The following is an 18,354-nucleotide window of genomic DNA, read 5'->3' as shown; positions in this document are numbered from 1 at the left end:
ATCCTGAATATTCCATCCTAACATCTACCCGTCATTCTCGCTTCCTTAACGTCACATGCACATTGCATCACATACTTTCAACATGAGTTACGACTTTTCTTCATGTCAGCCTCTTCTGGTTCCAGCCCAGGAGTAACCTCTGAGTCATCATCAGTGGAGTTAATCTTATAAATACACTTCATCTGCCCGAGGCACCGGGACATACCAGGTGTCGACTCTTGAAATGTCCCGACTTGTGTTTACCAGCCCAGTCTGACATCTCAGAAAGAAAAACACACAGATGTACACAAACATGAGACAAATGGTGGAGGAGGTACTTTGATCTGCTAAATTAAAAGCAGCCTTACCACAGTATAAAAATGTAACATTATAAGTAAGTCCTGCTTTGAAATAGCAGTAATAGTACAGGAGTAACCAACATGTACATGAAGTATCAAAAGTAAATAACTTTCATTGTCAGAGTGTTATATTCATTATCTTTATGTCATTTCAAGTGGAAGCAGCATTTTAATGTGTCAGTGGGGATCTTACTCTAACTACTTTATACTCTCTGGGTAGTTTAATCTCCGCTATACATCATATTTCATAAGATGGTCATATATTTTATGTTTTTTGTGAAGTAACTAATAATTACAACAAATAAATGGACAGTAGTGGAGTAAATAGTACGATATTGGGTTATTATAAGGTGGCAGAAAATGCAAATACTCTCGTAATTAAGAACAGAAGTTGAGCAAATGTACTTGATTACATTCAACGAACGGCAAACACAAGCGTGCACACACACACACGATGACAAACAGGTGCAGACACACAAAAGCAATGCAATACATACACAACACACTGGTACACACACTCAGCCAAACATTTGCGCATTGTTTAATGAAGGGACACTTCAGTGGTGACGCGCTGTGGGGATCTCGGGGTCTGGGGTCTGCAGTGACTCCCAGGCCAGGTACCAGTGCACTCACACGTGCTGCTCTCCTCGTGTGACCCGCTGACGCTGCTCTTGTGGCCGCTTATAGCTGCTGAATGGTCGGATGTCTCGGTCTCTACCTCATTTCTTTTTGTTTAGTCTTGTGGAGCTACAGTAGTGGAGGGCAAAGTTAAACTGGATGGAACCACAACTAAAACAAAGAAAGCAGAGCGGGGATGCGCAAACACCTCTCGCGCACACATCAACCAGGGCGCGCGCGCGCGAGGAGAGCATAAAGTTGTTTTTTGCCGAACAAATTCAACTAAGTCCGCAGTCTAATAGGACAAATTGTCTCTTCCTCCCGCTCGTGATTATCAGAAAGACAGAAAAACACAGATTTAATCTTGGCCGCTATCTGCTGGTATTTCCTCTACCCGAGTGCGCAGTTACACAAACCTGATATCTGATATTTGAGGCAGCTAATGCAAAAGTTTCCACTGAGGATGTTAGGTCACTTTCTGCACAGCAAGTCCTCAGGAAACCATGACGCGCTCGGAGGGCTGAGCTACGCGCAGGACGAGTAGGACTGTCTGAGGCGATGCGCGACTTTTCTTCAGCACGTCAAAGGAGCAACAGCCCGACGAGGAGCGCCGCGGTACTTTCCTGGTGTTTTGATAAAGAAAGACAGAGCTGAGGATGAAACTGATCCTGTTCTTCGTTGTCTCCTGCCTCGCCCTACACAACGGGATCGGTAAGTTATTTTATTCTCATTCAGTACTTGGAGGCTCCTGTTGTGGAGGTGGATGTCGCAGGAGACTTGGTGTGGAGCGGTTTTCAGCCAGGCTGTAGTGGAAACAAGTGGAATTATTTCCCATCCTGACAGCTCAAGTTCACATCCTCACAATAACAGAGCAGTGAGTGGCCCAAGCTGGGGTCAGAGGGCCACCGGGGCTCCTTTGACCCTCTCAGCATATTGAGATTCCAGTAAATGAAGTCTGACTCATTGGTTGTTGTCAGTGTTCCCCATTCTTCGGGGCTCTGCTGATCCTCCCACCTGAACCTCGGGCACAACTTTAAAGTTTGAAATAATACAAATGAAACATCCTGTTCCTATACATGACAAGTTCTGATGACGAGCAGCATTCAACGCTGCCTGGTCTGCTTCACATCGAGTCGGAAACAGTAAAGGCGTTTGATTTTCCGAGTGAGGTTTTGATGTGGTCTGCTCACCATTGTGAACATGTTCGGGGCTTTTTGGACTCTCACCATGACACAAATTGGCTAGTGTCGTTTTTTGATGCAGAGGAAGGACACTGCAAGGGGAAACCCTGATAAAATCTTGAAATGAAAGAAAATCTAATTGTATACGTTTTGCTGAATTATTCCTGGTACTCCTTTTTCAATAAAATAGTAGTATGGTATATTATAGTAGTATGTATTTATTAACTATCAGTATCTGAATATTTTTTTCTTTCTTGTTCATATGTGCAGACCACCAATGAGGTTTTGTGGTAATTCATTTCCCAAGAAATACATTATAATCTCATCTTATTTATAAGAGGAAGAAAAAAAAACCTGCCTCTTCTCTTGATTATTGCATTTTACCAGTTATTCTATGCCTAAATAAGATCTGCAGCTAAATCAAGATTATTTAGGTGAATTAGGATTGGCAATGAAATGATGAATTGACACCAAAAGCTAAACAGGTGCATGTTACCAACCAATTATCTACCTTTATAGTGACAGTCTCACTGACCTTTTTACTGACACACTCAAACTGTTTGACAACAGAAGCTGCCCCTCTAAAACACCCAGTTTACAATTAAATGATACTGATACACTGTCACATATAATAGCCTTCATGATCAATGGTGGTAAAGGAGATGCAGAAATGTCACTTCTCAGAAAAAAAGTCAAAAGGTCAGTTTTTTGGGGTTTTTACATAAAAAAATTTTTCATGTGTGATTAAGATTTTCCAAGAGCCATTAAACTTTGTTCAACTTTCAAACAAAGCCAAGAGCACAACAGCGTGGACAAAACAGGAGAATGGGGATTTTGGCAGAACACTTGCACGAATGTAGTTAAATGCAGCATTCATTAATTCAAAGAGAAGCTTCCCAACACTTTATTTTTATTTCATGTGACCTTTATTTTGCCAGGCAAGACATGAAGAACAATTTCTTGTTTACAATGACGGCCTGGCAAGTGCCAGAAGCGGTTGGGGGGAGGGGGACATCAATCATTGAATAGTCAAGAACCCCTGACCAGATAATTAACTTTGTTTTACATGAACTTGAAGGCATAAATATAATCTTTAGCCTGCTGTAGTTAAAGACTTGATAGCTCTCAGCTAGCTTCTTTACTCTGGACATTGGTGTAAAATAACAGTTGACGCTTTCAGCACCACATAAGCTCCATGATGAACTTGCTGTGTGATGTGTTGAGAAAAAGCTGTGATGCCGTTACCTCCAGTTAACACACACTACTATCACATAGCTGGAGAGGATAAACAGCTCAGAAGCCAATTAGGCCAGCCATCACATAAACCTGTTGCAGAATAATGTTGTAATCTCCTGAAAGACTCAGAATAAGGAACTAGTAAATCCTAATTGTCACACTGATGAGCAACCAGATGTTGCCCAAGACCAGCCTTAGCCGAAGTGAACTGTTGCATAAAACGCTGCATGAAAGACAAAGAAAAAGAAACACCACTAATCTTCTTTCTATCTGCAGGAGCGCCCAGAACTGCCGTGTATAAATTTGTGAGATGTAACCCTGAGGGCGACCAAGCCAACTGTGTGACTCATCAAAGTCCACCAATGGCATGGAGTCCAGACCTACCAGGCAAACTGCCTGCTTCAACTGCACAGTATCTGTAAGTATTCATGTGTTGTGTGTGTGCGTGTATCTCTAAGAGGGTGTGCAGGCCTGGGGTGTGATTGTTTATTTGCTGTGTGAGTCGCTCAGAGTGTCTCAGCAGCAGTGAGATCACTGTCAAAACAACCATGTCTGTGATAATACTGTTGTCAGATAAATGCAGACTTTAAATATAGAAATGCTGATGCCGCATTGGATCTGTTACCTTGGCCAGCACAACTGCAGCAACGCAAACTCTGTGTGTATTCATGTGCTCTGTGTGTTTGTGTGCGTGTGTGTGTCCGTGCCTGAGAGTACATAAGTGTGAGGTAGGTGGCCAAGAAAAGCCAAAATAGGAGACAACGTGGAGGGATACAGAGAGACAGAGGGACTGTCAGAGAGAGGGCAGGGAGGCCACAGCTGGAATAAGGAAGACGTAAAGAGTTCATGCAGATGTTGATCGATGGCAGCTTTTGTTTCAAAATAATTTTACCCCAACTTTGTCCAGATCATTTTGAAGTAGGTTTTTGCATGGTACGCACATGTCTTGAGAAAGAGTGCAGTAGGAAAGATGGGGGAATTGGAGATGGCATATGCTAAAACTAAAAATCCTCACAAACGTATTGGTGTCGAATGAGTTGTGAAGAGCAAACGTGCAAAGGAACCTTACTTCTGATAGATATCAACATATTAACTTGTGCATTATGCATGTTATCTTAATTTGTGTGTGTGCGTGCGTGTGTGTGTGTGTGTGTGTGACTGCTTCAGTCAAAGTGCCTAGTGGAGCTCTGGTACTGCAGACTTTAATACAGAGGGAGTACAGTCAGTCCAGAGCATCTTGTTGGCTCAGTCTTGTAAGATACCATGCACTTATAATGATGTAGGTGCAAATCCACTAATTGCATGACTTGACACCGTGCATATACAGCATGTGTGCCGTATGTCGTCATGTCTTCTATCACAAATAGCCATAATATTTTAGATTAATGTTTGTCTGTCTCAGATCCACTTGTTGTGTGAGTGATCTGTCCAGTTAGTGTGATGCGTGCTAGGATAGGCTGAACTCCTTTGTGCCATTGAAAAGAAATAAGTTAGTGAATTAATTGCAGATTAAAGATTGAATCTTCGTCTGAGGCTTCTTGTTGTTTGGAGCATTAGATCAAGTCAGTGAGCCACATTTAGTGTGAGGGCTTCATTTAAAATGAAAGTGTATTTGTCAAAGGAGGTTTTTAACTCAGCGGAGCTCACATATCCTTCGATGCCATGCTCTCACTGTCAACGTAAGCGCCACACTGGATTTTCACAAAGGTTAATAAGACCTTTAATAATTCACTGTTAGCATTTTGTTTCAAGAGATGCTCACATTTTCATGCCTGTGCCTTACAAAAGAATGAGCGACGTCTAACACCCAGTCAGCTGATAATCACCGTAGTGCAGTAGTGCACTATATGTCTTAATATACACATACACACATGCACACCCCACGTCCATCTTTGTCCTCTGGTGTGAAAAAGCTAATCAGTTTTTTCATTCCCCCATGACTAACTTCTTCTCAGTTTAAAACATCTCTCCTGGCAGAAGTAAGAGCTGTGAATGAATTATATTTTTAATAGTTTCATCTTAGAAGGAATTCAAGCCATCCTTCTAATTTACTCATTCGGTCCAGATTGTTCCATTTAGTTAAACTTGAACTTCAAATCTGTGAACTTCTCAAATTGATGAGCCTCTAATGATTTGCATGTGTGTGTGTCTTGTCTTGGTCTTAGTCATTAGTTTCCCCTTTCGGAGTTCCTCGTAAACTTAAGTAAAATCTTTTTCTTTTTTTTTTTAAATAGGGAACTTTTGAAAAATGAATACCACAAATCACATTTTGTGCTGCAGCCAATCTACAATTTTGTCACACAGTTCTTTTCACTGGGTGTGATCAGCTGTAGCTTTATATAATGTATATGTACTCTGTAACTAAATAACAATTTAAACACCCAGATATCTGTGTAAAAACCCACTGATGTAATATGTATATACATATTTGTTACTGAGTAACATAGAAAAACTCTATAAAGCCTATTTTCTGTATCAGATATGTAAAAAAGAGGCACAGAAAATGTGGATGGCAGTTGCTTAAATAGCATAAATGAGCCAAATACATGGTATACTGTATGTCACTCCCAACCATCATGTGATTTCACCTGGTCTGATCAATAAAACCAGATAAAAGTCCAGCTTAGAGCAAAAGAGAGGCAAGGAGTGTAGGCAACAGACTCCAAGTGGAAATGATGGTTGTAGACAGAGTGAATGAAAGTGGATCGTTTTAAAAATGAAGGTTATTCTCGTGAAGGGTTTTTTTGTTAGTCGTAGTTGTATCTGGCCTCCTACATCATTTCAGCTTGCTGTAAAACACCGGGCCTCAGCAGCAGCTCTCTCGTTTGCAGCTCGCCTTGAACAGGAAGCCAGAGGGAAGTGTTGAGAGGAAGTGGGCTGTGATGCTTGGTGGGCTGCTGCTTCTGGTCTATTGTTTTATATTATGCCACTCTAGTCTGATACCTGTGTTTGAGGAATCAACAACCGTTGGATACAGAATATGTTTAATGACACAGTCAGTTAAAGTTAGGTTAATTTAATGCTGTTTAGTCTGAATTTTCGTAAAAACCAGGAGATCCACCGTTTAGAAGGTATAAGAGTAGAGTTAAACCATCAGCAGTAGCAGGTTACGAGGTTGTGAATTTTGGGTGTTGACGTGTTTTGACGTTTTATCCCAAAAACTGTTTGAAGGCACATGTGTTTTCACTTGTTCTGGCTTAATTAGACTTCTGCTTGTTTGATGGCTGAGTTACGTGAGGGTGCCAAACTTCATGAACCACTAAAAATGATAAAGGTGTAACTCAAAGCTTATAGGAGGGTCAGACAGATGTCTGTAAGCACACTCTGTACACGCCCCCACACAGCCCTCAGACGAGTGCTCCAAATCACATGCTTTTACTTTTTACTTGCAGCAAACTGCAGCTGCCTTTGCAAAGTATGTACTGTTGCCTGCAGTATGCTACTACTCCATCATAACATTGCACCTTGAACTCTGACCCTCTCACTCACACATCCATCGCAGTCCATAACATGAAATTTGAAGTAAAAAAGAAAAAAATGCGCATTTTGTACTGCAGCCAAAACTTCGCACAAACCCTGCTGTCAGTGGTTCAAGCGATGTGACAAATCTTCTGCTGCGTAGAGGATTGTGGGTCAGAGTCGCCAGAAAAGCTTGCTGGCTTTCATTCTGCAACATGCGACCGGATGCAGCAGGACATCCTGGTATTTTTGGTAGTTTTTACTGCATTTGACACACCATGTGTTGTGACATACTAGATCTTTTTCGGGCATACTAGATAGCATGGATGCATGGGCACTGGAACGCAGCAAATGTCCAATCAGGCAGAGTATAGGTCATGCATACCTGGTGTTAAGTAGCAGCTGTTTCCTAACACGTCTACCTGCTCGTTGCTGCTTGTTGGAAAGTAAAATCGTCTCATCTCTGGGACCCTTTTAGCCCCCGCATCATGAGTTTTGGTTGTTTTTATATGTGTTTATATGTGCCGTATGGCTGCAACTAATCCTTATTTTAATTGTCCTACCTTTAGCATACTGGTTATTTTCTCTATTAGTTTTTTGGCCCATAAAATAAAGAGATAAAATATTGAAAGGGCAAAGTATTCAGATGTCTTCTACAGTCATATATGTCCTCACATCTTTGAAGCTGGAGCCCACAAATGTTTGTCATTTTTGCTTCAAAAATTGAAGATGATGAATAGATTCTTGAACATTTGACAGTTATTTTCTGTTGATTGATTAATCGACTAATCGCTGCAGCTCCAACGTACGGTATAAGGCTAGGAGACATCTACAAATTCATCCTCTGGAGGAAGAAATTTTCTCTGTTCTCACCTGAAGTGAGTTTAAGATGTGTGCATATGAGGAACTTACACAAGTGCGATGAGGAAACTTGAAGACTGTGCAGTACACACAGAAAGTGTACTGCACAGTGAAGAAGAAGAAGACATATTGCACATAGAAGTTAAACATTTGAAGTGAAAAATATTCACATACTCATAGATTCTGGATAAAACATGAGGGTGAAAGAATAAATGTGCTGTTAAGAGTTTGTAAGTAGTTTATTGAACTCACAAACTGTGATTTAAAGTATTTTTAAATGTCAAAAACATGTTTGGTGGCGGCTGATGGAGCATCTAATGTTTGGTTTGTGACGTTTGTTGTTGCAGGGAAAATGTCATCAATGATGGGGTAACATGAACCTAAATATTATTTACTGAAGTGATCGAGCTGGAAAGCCTCGTCAGACAGCGACAAGCTGCCAAACTGCACCAACATTTTTTAATGACTGACTCTCATTGTGTTTCCAGAGAGGCAGAGCCCGTCGAGAGTGAAATTCCACTGAGGGAGGAGGAAGAGGAGGAAGATGTGTTGGAGGAGGAAACACCAATGTTGAGCGAAGAGGGGGAGTCACCTATGTTCTACATGCCTGAGGAAGGTTCTGGAGGTTATGAAGGCTCTGCTGCTGACATTATACCCATGGCAGACCAGGCCTTTGAGGCAGCTGAAAGTGAGACAGGCTCTGGTCAGTCCTGGACAGAGAAAGACATGAAGCTAGGTAATTGTTTGGCGGGGAATGTCCTGATTTGCATGTATTCAGTAGTTTTCTAGGTCCTCCTTTTTTCTGCAACATGTCATCTGATCTGTCCTTGTTTTTCTGCTTGCAGGTGAGGATAGGATGGGCATGAGGCGGTTGTTCCCTAGCAGGTCTCTGGTTGGTGTGGCAAAACCAGCAGAGCAGGAGCTGAGAGAGGACCACCTTCTGCAGCTGTAGGCCGTACAGCCACCCATTAACAGACACACATACACAAGCCTAAGCATCTATTTTATTTCCACCCTGCCTTTTCAAACAAAACAAGTATTGCATCGCCACCTGGTGGTGGAAAGACTTCACTGCTCAGAGAATGACCAAATATAGGCCAAATTTATCTATTTGTATTTGCAGTGCAATTGATGAGAACTGTTCTCTTTCAGGGCAAACAGTTGTAAACGATGAAGAATTAACTGCCAAAGTAGAACACTGATCTGCATAAATGAGACGTATACACACTTTAATTTTGTCGTCATTGTCTTGTATCAGTGCTTTCTTGTGGAAATGATGTGTAAGTCGGAATATGCTTTTTGATATAAAATCAGATATATGCTTTCAAATATTTGTAATACCAGTGCAATAAGATGATACCTTTGTCCATGCATTGTTCACTCTGTGCAGCTGTGGTTCCAACCATTTTGTTGTATTTTTTGGAGCCATTTAGGCCTACGCTCCTTTAAGACACACAAAAACCAAGACTTATTTATATTCTTTGACCCCTTTGTCTCAAATTTTGTGACACTTTACACTTACTCAGAAGGGTTATGAAACCTATTTTGGGAACTTCTGGTCTGCAACATTTAACAAGAGACTCTTGCAAACCCAAATCCCTCAGGAATGGATTCATGCAATCTTAACCACTGTGAGCTGGAATATATTCAAATTATGTAATATGCACATGCATGCATTTCAACATGCTCTGCATTGTCTAATTTGCATTTGAACTACTTCTATCAATAAAGGATTTATAACAACAGTATTTTCTGTATATTTTATGAAAACTGTTCTGGTGTTTGTTCTATCTCCTCAGTCGACTGGGTAATATGTGAATCTCATTTTTGAATGAACAGGGCTTAAGTAAGTTGATCCTCTATAGCCTTCATTTTTGTACTTGCTTAGGATGAGAGATGATCTTTGGATGCTTCATAGCGATGTCATTTCCTAGAAAAAAGGAAAGAGGACTGTTTTTTGCATGCAAATTTGGACTAGATTGACTTTATCAATCTACTTTTCTGACATAACAATGTTATGTAAGCAATGTTCTACGTTGTACATTGTGTTATAGAAAGCTAAACATGACAGAAAAGATTAAACTCTCAGGACTCCAGCAGCATAAAGTCAATACAACTGAAGCAGAATAGCTATTATATAAGTTCCTGACTTAAAGCAATTTTGCACACCAAGCAATACAATTAATGCACCAAACAGAAAAGTTATATTATTTCAGTATTGTCTTATTACATAGGTTTGTATCAGTGTATGTGTTGGCTGATAAGTAACTAGAAAACGCCCATTTGCGTCCCATTTTAGCCGCCCTGACCCCGCCCACACACACCTGACCCGGGTCACATGACGGTGAGCCTTGATACTACCTCCTGGTTCAGGCAGACAGGCTACACGGAGCGAGGCTAGCTGTTAGCTTCAACTGTCTAGACGGCCGAGATGGTGAGTGTGAAAACATTCATCAGCTGTTGGGACGACACTGAAGTGAAGCGGGGCATTTATTCGCAAAAAGCCAGCATTTACACGGACCCCAGCTTCGTTGGACAATCGCTGTTTAACTTAAACCCGACAGGAAAGCTAGCTGGGTCGGTCGAGTTAGCATTAGTACGAGGCCGTCTCTGCTTTTTCAATGATGTTTTAGCTAAAGTTAGCCAACGGCCTAGCAGCTTTACTTAATGGAGATAACAACAAAAAATGGGATTAACAAATGAAGTTATTTTACCTTGTTTATTCTTCCGGTAACTGGAGCTGCGAAGAGAAATGTTAATGTTAGCTAACATGGCTGGTTCGGGCGATGTAATGTGAAGTTGTACCCTATGGCACATGCATGTTGACCTAACTCTTAAAATTCTCTAAATATTATTATGTTTTAGGGATGCCTTTTTGGAAAACCGTTGATCTGTTATTTATTGAAATAATTAAGGACAAAATCGCACCGACTGGTGCAGTGTTGCTGTGTTATGCATGTTAGTTGCTCCTGTGTAGCACATTAGGTGGAGTTTGGGGTTTCTCCTAAACCACATATGCAACATATTGCGGGATGCACTGAATGAAAGCACCCACCCGTGTGACAGACATTGATTGGTCTCTCCTGACATATTGATGATTGGAGTGATCCCTCTGGATCTGCTGCTCCTGCATGCTGAAGCATGTGTTTGTGACTCTGTGCCAGCTCAGAGGAGAATAATGTGTCTGTGCAGCTGGTGAGAAGTAATTGGTTTAGTGTGACGTGCACATTCATTTGCACACATTTATTTTCAGGTATAGATATTATCTAATTGCAGGCAGCTAAATCTGTCGTCAGAGTCCATAGAGATGTGTGATAACAAACCATTACACTTGTCCCAGTCTGTTGGAGTTTCAAAGTGACTGGAAACCATAAAGCAGCCTCAGTCTGGACACAGCTGTCTGTAATGTCAGGCTGAAAACTGTGACTGACACTGTGTTTCAGTCCCTTTGATCAAAATCGTTTGCTGATAATAGATTTGCTACTGTTGTCTCTGAATCTTAGCTTTGTTTGATTAAGTTGTCAGTCATCGTACAGCATTGCTAAAAAGGCTAAACTTTATGAACCTTAAAGGTTAAAAAAAGATGACAGCTGTCATTCTGCTTTAAGATTGTGCAGTTAAAGCTCTTCACGATTAGTATAGCAAGGAGCTTCTTGTTCTGTTCACAGTCCATCCCGATTGACTGTGAATAAGGGCTTAATCAATTTACTAATCGGACAACCCATCAACTAGTCCGCTTTGAATAAGCTGACTTCTGCAAATCTTGAATAGTCTGTTTCTGTGTGTGTAATACGCTGTTTTCTATGGTGCACTTTGTTTTTTTTAGAGTTTCCTAGGAGGTTTGTTTGGGCCGGTATGTGAGATAGATGTGCTGCTGAACGATGCAGAGAACAGAAAGACAGCAGAGTTAAAGACGGAAGACGGGAAAGTGGAGAAACACTACCTGTTCTACGATGGAGAGTCTGTGTCTGGCAAGGTAAACTTTACATTCTTTCTTAAATTGGGCTGCACTGAGCTCCACATGGTTCAGTAAGTGGCTCCACACATGAAGAATGATTTAAATTCGCTGTCATTTCAGTTATTGGGTAGCAGCACTAGGTCAGCAGGTAATGCACTGCTCGGCCATTACGCCGGTGTATTTTTGGATGCTCTCTTTAACTGAGCCCAGTGGGAAATTAAGGTTCTTTTGATGTATGTGCGAGATTTGCTCTGACTTCAGGAGAAAGTGAAGCATCTAAGTTTAGGATCCACAAATGTATCAGCTGATATATCTGCTTTATTAAATTATATTGGAGTCTGCCCCATATTACATTCACTTGTGATGTTTGTCTGATTGGCCTTCTGTCATCAACCAGAATTTTCAGAAAAGCGTAACCTGTTTGAACCAGGATGTAACAGAATAAATGCAGTTCCAGCAGATATGTAATAACAAGGGATAGCTCAGAGATATTTTTTGTGTTCTAGGACATTCTAGTTTTTCTATGTCAAAGCCAAATGCATTTGTAAATTGGTAATATTGTGTAACATGTTTTTTTGGTTGTTATGTTACTTGATCTCATCAACTGTTCCTCTCAAGGTGAATCTAAATGTGAAGCAGGGAGGAAAGCGGCTGGAGCATCAGGGCATCCGCATCGAGTTTGTTGGACAGATAGGTGGGCATGATTGAAGTGTTACACTTAACTTCCTGTTATCTCTCTGTTTTTCTGTCTTTTGCATGAGGTGTAAAGTGTATGGAGAGTTAACTGGTATTTATGATTATGAGGAACTCTTTTGTTACTGTGATGTTAGTAGGAAGGTGCAGATGGATATTTTCTGTTTAACCCTTATAACCTCTAAATTGCCTTATGCGACCAGCTCCATGAAGTCTTTGAAAAGTTGATTGAATGCATTGGGTTTTATAGCTGGAAAGCTGCTTGTCAACAGTCAGCTGTTGGCTTTCTCATGTGGCTAAAAGGTTTAACAGAGCATGTGGTCGTCATGTGCAGTCTGCCATAGTGGAGCTAAACCCTCCTCCAACTGTATTTGCAAGAGGAGGAGTTTAATGAGAGCAATGTGTTGAAAGAGCATGGAACCCTGAAATATAACCAATATATAAAACATTTTGTCGTGTGTATAAAACTGTGTTGAATTACAGACCAACCACTCTAAATCCACTCTGCTGTATTTCAGAGCTCTTCTCTGATAAGAGTAACACCCATGAGTTTGTGGACTTGGTGAAAGAGTTGGCTCTGCCTGGAGAACTCACCCAGAACAGGAGCTACGACTTCGAGTTCATGCAGGTGGAGAAGCCCTATGAGTCCTACACTGGAGCGAATGTCAGGCTAAGGTATATTTATTATACAGTTCGACATGAGGCAAGCTGCAACTTCTGTCACATGTGTTTTAGTCCCCTTTGAAGTTTTTAATGTCAGTGAACTTTAACATCTACAACCCGCTTCCAAAAAAGATATGAGGCTGTGTTAAATATAAATAAAACCAGAAAGCAATCATTTTCTAATGATCTGAGGTTTACCAAAAAATGGTTTTATAAGTGTTCTGTAGCTCATGTAGTTACATCATTTATATAATCATGTGTTGACAAAGTGGTGAACCTCCTCCATCCTCGCTTGTGAACCACTGAGCCTTTCCAGGATGCTCCTTTCATACCCAATCATGATACTATCACCTGTTACCAATCAACCTGTTTACCTGTGGAATGATCCAAACAGGTGTTTTTGGAGCGTTCCACAACTTTCCCAGTCTTTAGTTGCTCCTGTCACAACTTGTTTGAAACACATTGCTGCATTAAATTCAGAATAAGCTGGTATTTACAAAAATCAATAAAGCTGATGAGGTGAAACATTAAATATATTTTCTTTGTACTGTTTTCAATTGAGCATTTGTCAGAAACAATGAGCAAATTGTCACATTCGGTGTTGCTTGTTTTACACAGCGTCCCACCTCTTTTGGAATCAGAGTTGAAGTATCCAGGTTCAGTCTTATGGCAGCAGACAGTCTGCAGGGGAGCTTTCCTCTTGATTCCTAACAGGGATCAGTAAATGTATTAAAGCTTGCGTTGTCTGTCTCTTGCAGGTATTTCCTCAGGGTGACAATAGTTCGTCGTCTGTCTGATTTAGTGAAGGAATATGAGCTGATTGTGCACCAGTTAGCCACCTACCCAGACGTCAACAACTCAATCAAGATGGAGGTCGGCATAGAAGACTGTCTGCACATTGAGTTCGAATATAATAAATCCAAGTAAGATCAATATTACTTTCACTTTTCTGTTCAAGCCTTGATTTCTTCCTCAGCACACCCCAAATCCAAATAAGACCAGTTTGAGCAGCTTCTCTTGACGTGTCTCTTGGTTAGATACCACCTTAAGGACGTGATTGTTGGGAAGATCTACTTCCTGCTGGTCAGGATCAAGATCCAACACATGGAGCTACAGCTTATCAAGAAGGAGATAACAGGCATAGGTAAGAATCCAGGGCAGCCAGGTGTCAAATGAAACGAGCATGCATCAGACACATGGACGGTAAGCAGCATGAGTCCGTGCTCACTGTGTAGGTGGTCAGCTGTGAGCTTCCTCTACCTGTGAAGTGCTGCAGTTGGTATACTCCTCTGTAAACTGATTAGGTCGCAGTGAGAGCATGGAAACTTCTGTCAGCTCTGCTCCACTTAACAGTAGTCTGTCCTGCTCACCTAATGTAATTGCTGTCCTCCTTTCCAGGTCCCAGTACCACCACAGAGACCGAGACGGTTGCAAAATATGAAATCATGGATGGAGCTCCAGTTAAAGGAGAATCAATCCCCATCAGACTGTTCCTGGCAGGTGAGCTCTCTTCTCTCTTCTTCTATGGCCGTTACTGTTTAAGTACATTGTGGAAACTAGACTCTTTGTAATTAGTCAGGTTCCCTCTCAATGTCCCTCTTCATTAAAAAAAAAATGAAATAAAGTTTGAGTGACAGCATATCACTTGTTCCGCTTTCTCCAGGATATGACTTGACACCCACCATGAGGGATGTCAACAAGAAGTTCTCTGTACGCTACTTCCTTAATCTGGTGCTGGTGGATGAAGAGGACAGAAGATACTTTAAACAGCAGGTAACACACTTATCTATGCACAGTACAAGTATTGTTTGTCAGTGATCTGATATATGTAAATGTTTCTGCAGCACACGTGGAACACGAGTATCATCCCAGTTGTGTCTGCCGCCATTTTTTTACACAGATGAATCAACTTTCGGAAGAAACACTGATGTAAACATACACGAAACTTCACAGGGTGCCTTTAAACCAGTTGAACAGTTTGCATCATTGTTGAATGTGAGAAATATGAAGAAATATGAAATAGTATACCACATACTTAAGCCTGTGACTTCAGGTACACATATACAGGACATTCTGTTTTTCTTTTAAATTGTTTCTCTACTTTTGTATGCATCTTTCTGTCTTCCAGTATATTTTTACTCACGATTGCTGTAAGTTTTCACCTATTCATTCATGTGCGTTTAGGAAATTGTTTTGTGGAGAAAAGCTCCAGAGAAGCTGAGGAAAAGAAACTTCCACCAGCGCTACGAGTCGCCTGAGCCAAGAACCCAGCCAGTGAGCGCAGAGCAGCCGGAGATGTGAGGCGGCTGCTATGAACTGAAAACACACACACAGACGCACCCCAACTCTTCACTGCTGAACAGCCAGAGGTGTGAGGGCCGCCCCACGATCTCCCTGGACTGAGAAATGTCTGTATACATGAAAACACATAACATCCCTTCAGACATCCCCTCCCCTGCTCCCCCCCACCCGCTCACCACTTCACTGCTTCAGATGTGAGCTGTGTGACCACCATCACTCTCTCCCCCAGGACTCAAAACACACTCACATACAGACGCACAAGCATACAATCCAAGTAGGCTGAATGCTAAAGGTTAAGGCAAGAGTGCAAATCAAACCGACCCATGTAAGGCACAGTGAGACTGAAAACACACACACACACACTCACAAGTGAAGCCATACTGTCTCAGTTTGCCGGATGCATTATAAAACAGGAGCAAAGACGGAAAAAGAGGAGTTGGCTGCAGTCGACCACCACACCATTTATCCCTTACTGCTGCAACAGGAGCTTCTTTTGTTTGCATATTTGGAAAGTGATTATCCGGGACTCTCTCTGGCATCCTCCCTCCCACACCCTCTCCAAAACGACACTCTCTAGAGTCCAGCCAGCGAATGAAAGACATGCGGGGATCAGCCTGAACCAAGGACACGAGAGGCTAAGCTCTGAGTCAACAGGCGTGCTTTGTGTTTATTCAGATTGCCTGATTTGAGCTATCATGATGCCACTGTGCTCTCGTTCATCCATCGAGCAAGTATGACCTGCAGACTGCTCTTTCCATGAAATGTCTGCTTGATCGGGAACAGTTTAGTGCAACACACGTCCGTCTTTACATACATTTAATCCCATAGGTCATTGTCTAATGTGGCGGTTTCCAGTTCCAGCCCACATCTCGTGTCATACAGGAACGTTTTTTAATTCAAGATGGACATCTCAATACCATTTATTTCCGAAACTTATTTATAATTGCCGTTAATAAGTATTTTCATTATGGATTAATCTCCAGATTCTCAGTTAATTGAGTAATCATTTAGTCTATAAAGTGTCAGAAACAAATCATAATTTTCCATCTACATATGTCTTATTGTGTCTGACCTGCAGTCCAAAGCGATTGATCATCAAAATAGTTGCGAATCAATGCTTGTTAAGATTCTGGAGCTCTCTTGATGAGGTGAATATTGATGCAGTTTTCACTGATGAGGCCCTGATTTGTCAAAAGATTCCCCCCACGTTCTTTTTGTTGTCTGTCTTCCAACGTTATCTAAGAGTCGGTTTACCCACATTTCCAAAAAAGAAAAAAAAGATTCCAGGACAGATTTGTGGATCATGAATGATTAACAGGGAGTTAAATTTCAGCCTTCGAGCACCACAAGTGGGATTTCATCGACGTTCATTTTGTTGGGGTGGAGTAAGATCAGAGAGAGATATCTCAAACCTAGGACACATTGAACCTGAAGCTGTTTCTGTTTATATTTGAAATAATTCATCAGAAAAATGAATGATGCTAGCCATCATCATCAGACTGTAGACTGAGCGGTCCTGTCAGTTTTACTTTCCTTTCTTCGGGTTTTTTGAGCCTGTCTCTCTGGCATCAGTACAATACTACTGTTAAGGAATGGCTCATGTCTGCTATTGTAAGCACTGGAAGGGATGCAGTATCCATACACTGTAAATGCAACAATGTTCCACTGTGATGCTCAGACCGGCAGTTTAGGTCCTGCTTTAAAGACAAACACACACAGTTTGGTGTCACCGCTGTGTGTGGATTGAATTTGCCCTTAAGCTCTGATCTGTGGCCAGTTTTGCACTTTCCCCTCCGATGCTTAACTTTGTGTGAAAGGGGCATGGAAACTGAAGCTAAGCGTCACTCAAGGACAACGTCACCTCAGAGATCTCCCGTGTCTCTGATGGAAAAGATTCTGTCATTTATATTTCACTGCTTGTTTTAATTTGGACTTAACTAAGTACAATATTTTGTTGCTTTATGCCTCTTTCATATGCAAGTCATGCTGTTACATGTTTCATTTCATAAACTTCTGAACAGTCACATCTACAGTTCAGATGTGCAGTATTTGTTTGCTAGTCTGGTTTTCTTTTGCTTGGGAACTGTAATTTATTTGCAAGTAACGCTTTCTTTCTCTCTGCTTTTTGGACATATTTTTCTGTCTTTCTGAACACTACAGGCAGGGTTTGTTTGGTGTACTTTAAATACCTTTAAAGGTAATGACACTTAAATGCCAACTCTCTGCCTGTCTTATCTACTGCATGTTGATCTTTACACAGTGTCTAATCATGCCATTGACGTGTGTGTATGATAATATGTGTATATACACCAAACCCAAATATATAGCTAAAATGAATCGTGAATAAAGAAAATTTATACTGAATACCTTTTGAAAAGCACTTTCTTTAAAGCATTATTGTACAGAATATAGTCAGAAAAGTTCATTTCTATTCTTTGGTAACAGGTACATCTCATGAAGTTTTTACGAAGAGAGCATCAGTTATCCAACTTGATGTCTGTGTGTGAAATACCTGCAGCCTGAGTTGTTCACGTTCGTTTTGTAATATTTACATTTGTTTGCATAAAGTGAGAGGTTTAAGAGAGACTTCAATGGCTTGACTCACTCACTAGAACTATTTTGGACATTTCTGCAAATACAGTTTATGGAGCAGATGGTATTGTAAGGACTCATCTTTTCATAAGCAAGCCCAATTCTTTCTCAGAGTGAGAGTGCACAGGTGAAAGCATCTAATTCTTAATCGTTGTGGCCTTCATCCTGATGCACTCATCATTTCACATTTCTCCACCAGATTGATATTCCTGTAAGAGTGGAGAAAGCTGTAGGACAGCATTGAGACCATCATATTATCAGTAAAATAGAACTTACCAGAAAACACAAGTGCACAGTTAAATTAATGACATAGCTAAATATTTCAGTGGGCTGGTGAGGTTGTGGTGAATTTGGGGTTGTGATGTCCTTCAGCATTTGTCTTGAGTTGTGGTGGAAAGGGGGATATGGAATGTAGATTCTTACATTCATCATGGATTTTTATTAAGTGACCAAA

The 18,354-nt window shown here is 41.1% G+C and overlaps 2 protein-coding genes across 2 annotated transcripts; both read left to right on the top strand.

The window, feature by feature from the left end:
• The first annotated feature begins 1,511 nt into the window (after positions 1 to 1,511).
• srgn (serglycin) lies at positions 1,512 to 9,441 on the top strand. Its single transcript, XM_041936180.1, has 4 exons — positions 1,512 to 1,667; positions 3,650 to 3,791; positions 8,182 to 8,429; positions 8,539 to 9,441. Exons 1-4 carry the CDS (start codon positions 1,613 to 1,615, stop codon positions 8,643 to 8,645), a joined length of 552 nt encoding a protein of 183 aa, XP_041792114.1. The 5' UTR covers positions 1,512 to 1,612; the 3' UTR covers positions 8,646 to 9,441.
• Positions 9,442 to 10,025: 584 nt separating this feature from the next.
• vps26a (VPS26, retromer complex component A) lies at positions 10,026 to 17,666 on the top strand. The gene is made up of 9 exons (XM_041960362.1): positions 10,026 to 10,127; positions 11,520 to 11,669; positions 12,270 to 12,345; positions 12,863 to 13,019; positions 13,766 to 13,930; positions 14,045 to 14,151; positions 14,406 to 14,507; positions 14,671 to 14,780; positions 15,192 to 17,666. The coding sequence occupies exons 1-9, from the start codon at positions 10,125 to 10,127 to the stop codon at positions 15,306 to 15,308; spliced, it is 987 nt and encodes a 328-aa protein (XP_041816296.1). The 5' UTR covers positions 10,026 to 10,124; the 3' UTR covers positions 15,309 to 17,666.
• The last annotated feature ends 688 nt before the right edge of the window (positions 17,667 to 18,354 follow it).

Source organism: Chelmon rostratus, chromosome 1 (assembly GCF_017976325.1).
Source record: "Chelmon rostratus isolate fCheRos1 chromosome 1, fCheRos1.pri, whole genome shotgun sequence".
Classification (NCBI taxonomy): domain Eukaryota; kingdom Metazoa; phylum Chordata; class Actinopteri; order Chaetodontiformes; family Chaetodontidae; genus Chelmon; species Chelmon rostratus.
Note: the sequence above shows the minus strand (reverse complement) of the source record. Positions and strands in the feature narration are given on the sequence as shown.